At 45.6% G+C, this 4,908-nt stretch overlaps 1 protein-coding gene across 1 annotated transcript; it reads right to left on the reverse strand.

The window, feature by feature from the left end:
- Positions 1-408: 408 nt before the first annotated feature.
- On the reverse strand, positions 409-4,563 carry LOC125745389 (rhodopsin-like). Its single transcript, XM_049018221.1, is given in 6 exon segments — positions 409-1,230; positions 2,084-2,323; positions 2,577-2,742; positions 3,589-3,757; positions 4,202-4,412; positions 4,414-4,563. Coding segments are annotated over 6 exon segments (1,062 nt in total). The 3' UTR covers positions 409-1,104.
- Between the last annotated feature and the right edge of the window lie 345 nt (positions 4,564-4,908).

Raw genomic sequence — 4,908 nt, forward strand, 5'->3', positions numbered from 1 at the left:
CTCTCACAAAGTGATCCCAAGTGAGCTAAAAATTTATTGTAATTAATACACACGCTGACAGCATCATACTGTACCGGCAGTACCTGTGAGGGTTAATTAGCATTTTTGTTGCATGTACTGAATAGTAATCAGCTGTGGGCTCAACCTTACAGCTGGGTTCTTGGAGGTACACGTCGCCGCACATAAGCACCATGTGATAAACACATTTTATTGGCATTCATTGGACTGGCTTCAATCCACTTTTTGAGAAAGGGGTCAAAGTGTATTTAGCAAAGACCTTTGAGGTATTCTGGCAAAGACAGGCACAAAACAGGTAAAGCTGATTTATTGACATACTAACAAGGATCTCTGCTGTAGTAATTACAGCAAGAGTTTTACACATAACTATCGAGTGGTTTCCAAATAAGCCACAGTTAAGATGCTTTTATTCGATTTAAATCCTTCCCAGCCGTGTAATAACCTTCCCTTCTTTGCTGCTTGTACATTCACATTACAGGGCAAACGGTGGATTCCTCCCCTAACTTACCCAGTATCACAGTATTTTGCATTTTAACATAATACTATTCTAATAAGATCAGACTGTCCTCTAAAAATGGATTTATATTCTAGCATCAATTTTATTTCCCATGCAAAGATCTAAAGATCAGCCAGAATTATTGTCTATGGAAATGTTGTATACTGTAAATGCTATATAGCTTTTCTACATAATGATGCAGGGCGGTCTTTCGCGTATCTTTAGAATTAACTAGTGTGTGTGTGTGTGTGGATTAAGTTTATATTTCATTGTGGGGACCAAATATCCCCCACAATGTCATAAAAAAACCTGCTTTTTGATGTTGTAGAGAGCATTTTTCAGGTCCCCACAAAGATCTGTAAATGCAATCAAAACACTAAAAATGTCGTCTTTTGTTTGGTTACTTATGGTTAAGGTTGTCATGTTGGGATTAGAGTTTTCCCTATAGAAATGAAAGGAGAGTCCCCACAAAGATATGATTACAAACCAATGTGTGTGTGTGTGTGTGTGTGTGTGTGTGTGTGCAGCAGTAGGGAGGCAGAATTGGCCAGCTGGTGTCTGGTTGGCAGTCAGGGCTCGCGACTTCGCCGTCAGGCAGGAGCCACCTTGCCGGTGGACGCAGAGGAGGTCTGTGTCCTGCAGGAGGCAGTAGTGCTCTCATCCTCACCGAACAGGTTCTTCCCGCAGCACAGGGTGGTGATCATGCAGTTACGGAACTGTGAACAGCCACATTGTTACGTTTCACCAATGTAGACACACATATACAGACACGACACACATTTAGTCATTTTTTTAAGAGATGCTGAATTTTCTATTCCCTTTATAAATGCTCACACACGTGCAAATTTGCATTCAAGGCAGAGACATGGAGCACAGCAGAAACCTGGAGCCACTTTAGCATGAACATAAATAAATGCAGACTAGTGTTCTCTTAATGTCCCCGCGATTAGTTCTAAAAAAAAACCATCGTGGGTAAAATCACATGTAATTGTTAGCAGATGAGTCTGAGATGTGCAACTGAATTCGTCTCTATCAGATTTACCAGAAAAAGTTCTGCTCACAGTTATTCCTCATGTCTGGTTTATGGAATAAAATTATGCCGCCCTATTAAGAATTCCATTGACCTAAATTCAACATTACATTTGATTAAGATACACAGTAAACTGAAAACTTTGATCAAACCTGCGAGAGAGAAAATACAGCGACGGTGACCCTTCAGAGGTGTGCTGTGGAGAGCAGGCCGAGCTCACATTACACACGGCACAGTGGGCGTTTCACCAGAACAAACCCAGTGCCATTAATCATCATTAGTAACAAGGATCCCGCTTCCCTAAGAAGGATTACGTGAGCACTCGCCATATAAGGATCACAGCTGAGCGTGGCTGGAATCCCTCTACTAGTGTGGTTCTCATTAGCAGGGATTTTCGCAAGAGCTTGATTCTATTACACGGTGCTGCATAATGGCTGTCTGCATGATTTGTGCAGTGCAGCTATCTGCAGATTGCGTATATGGCAATCCTACAGGATGAAGAATAACTGCACTGAGAATGTCACATGACCCATAGTTACCTGTCTGTTAAGCAGGATGTAGATGACAGGGTTGTAAAAGGAGGCACTCTTGGCGAAGAAGGCTGGGATGGTCATGAACACAGGCCCGAAGTCAGTACCCTGATTGGCAAAGATGTACAAGGCGACGCTGGCGTACGGCAACCAGCACACCAGGAAGGATATCACCATGACAACCACCATGCGGGTCACTTCCTTTTCAGCCCGTTGGGTTGTCTCCGATTCCTGCTGCTGCGCTGCGGCCTGCACAGGCACAGAACATGCTGTGGGGGTGCCACACAGGAGCACGCACGCGTCCCTTCACTCCACCAGCACAAGAGTGAGAAAAATCCTACACTTATCACCCTATACAGACCCGGTGTCTGCCGTACGCAGCAGTAAATGCGTAAATAAGCACATGCAAAAGCTGACCGGCATCCAGGGTGCGCAGGAAACCTAAGGTCACACGTCACTGCACGGTTCGCCATTGACACGACGGGATGGGGGCAGGTCTTACCGCCCGGACCGTGCACAGCAGGCGGCTGTAGCAGAAGAAAATGATCATCAGTGGGATTGTGAAGTGCAGTACAAACATGTAGATGACGAATGACGTGTTGTTAATCTCGGGCTTTGGCGTGTAGTAGTCAATCCCACAGGAACACTGCATACCTTCTGGGATGTACCTGCAGGGGGGCGAGCAAATTATAACTGTAGTGCACATACAGAGAGAGACACACACAGATACCTGGGAAGGTTAGCAGTACTAAACACAGAGTGATAGGTGCATGCATACTCCTGATCACACTAGTAGGATTGAATACGGAATGATAGAAACACACACTGAGAAGGACCAGCCTTTTTAGTGATATCTCATGCATTTCAAGGTTCTCAAAGATTTAGAGAAAAACACCCCAGGCTTGGTGCTCACACAGATTTCCTTTATTTATAATAGAAGCCATTTCATCAGAATGTATCTGCTATGGCTGTCTGAACATTTGCTCATTTTCCACACACTCTGGGCAGCTCAGACACCACATAACCAAACAGCATGTCTTTGGATTGTGGGAGAACTCGGAGAAAAGTCGCATGACAGGAGAACATGCAAACCACAGACACTCAAAGCAGAGGTGGGATTCAAACCACCAGCTCTGAAGGTGTGAGGCTACAAGGCAACCAACAGAGCCACCTCGCAGCCGCTTATCAGATTGCTTTTCTTGATATTGCTGAAATTCTGTCAAGCATCCGTTGGGCACATGATGTGTTGCATAAAGGACACACAGTGCTGTGGTTAGGAAATGGTTGGTTATGCTCAGTAGTGATGTAATCACTGGCCAACTCCTCATACTGAGAAAGGCACCTAGTTTCAAACTGGACGGATGCATAAAAAGGTGATAAGGTTTAGTCTAGTGATTATGTAAATAGTGTAATAAAAAACTGCAGTCTATTTCTGAAGGAGCCGCAACGTTACCGGTCAGCAGAACTCCTGTTTCTCCACACACACACACACACACACACACATACCCTCCTACCTGGACCAGCCCAGCAGCGGTGGCACAGCACAGGTGAGGGACATGATCCAGGTCAGTGCCACGCCCACCACAGCATGTGTCTCCCCGAAGCGGAAGGTGTTCACAGGCTTGCAGACCACCACGTAGCGCTCCACCGCTAACACCACCAGGGACCACAGACCAATCTCCCCTGCCGGCCCCCCCGAGACCCCGCAGGGTGAGGAGCTGATTGCACAGTGAACATAAGGCGTCCACACAGAGCTGGCTTGACCGCAAGAAGCTTTGCCAAACGGTTTGGAAATGTTTGTGAAATCTGTGTTATTGCAACTGACTTACAGGTCAGGCAAGCCCACTGATTCTTACTCCTAACTCTCAAAATAATTACTGAACTAAATAAGTAATTAATTAAACCAAGATTTTAGGGTGAAAGTTGGCATCTAAATTTACAGATGTTAGAACCATGATTTTTCAGTGAAAATTTGCTGTTACAATATCGTTCTGTAATTTTAACTAACAAATTAACCTATTATACATGACCTATTGATTACAAAAGAACAATGCAGTCATTTTTTGGACCTGATTCTATATCCTATAAACTCACAGGTGGACAATGAACGTCGATCTGTCGACTCACCACCCATAGTAGCAAAGAAACCCTCCAGGTTGCAGCCCAAGACCCCAAGCACGAAGTATCCATGCAGCGAGGTGTAGAGCGTGGTGGTGAAGCCCCCGACCACCATGAAGAGGCCGGCCACCGCCAGGTTGAGCAGGATGTAGTTCAGAGGAGTGCGGAGCTTCTTGTGCTGGATGGTGACGTAGAGAGTGAGGAAGTTGACGGGAAAGGCGGGTGATTATGAGGAAGATCATGTAGGCGGCCAGCAGGGAGTACTTCCAGGGTTCGGCCAGGTAATACTGGGTGTACTCAAAGGGACTGCGCACCAGCCCACTCTTGTTGGACATGGGCACATAGAAGTTGGGACCCTCTGTTCCGTTCATGGCTGCAGCCTGGAGATCAATGCAGCCCCCCTATGCAGGTTATGTTCCTTTTAAGTTCTTGCCTTGGATTAGTTCTGGTGCACTATGGTGGGTGTCAGCAAAACAGATTTAGGTCACCTTAAACAGCAGTAATCCAAAAAAACAGATCACTTCGGTTTCAATTCTGTAGATAAGGTATCGACGTCAAGCTCAGTCAGGTCACACGTGACCTGGGAGGAAAGTCCTTAGACAGAACAGGCAGACAGTCCTCATTGGTAACTAGGCAACCAAGTAATATATTAGCATCCTGGGGCTGGTCATAAGCTGTACCACTAAACTGCTGTTTTAAGGACCACATCAGGGAAA

This window comes from Brienomyrus brachyistius, chromosome 6 (genome assembly GCF_023856365.1).
Source record: "Brienomyrus brachyistius isolate T26 chromosome 6, BBRACH_0.4, whole genome shotgun sequence".
Taxonomy (NCBI): Eukaryota; Metazoa; Chordata; class Actinopteri; order Osteoglossiformes; family Mormyridae; genus Brienomyrus; species Brienomyrus brachyistius.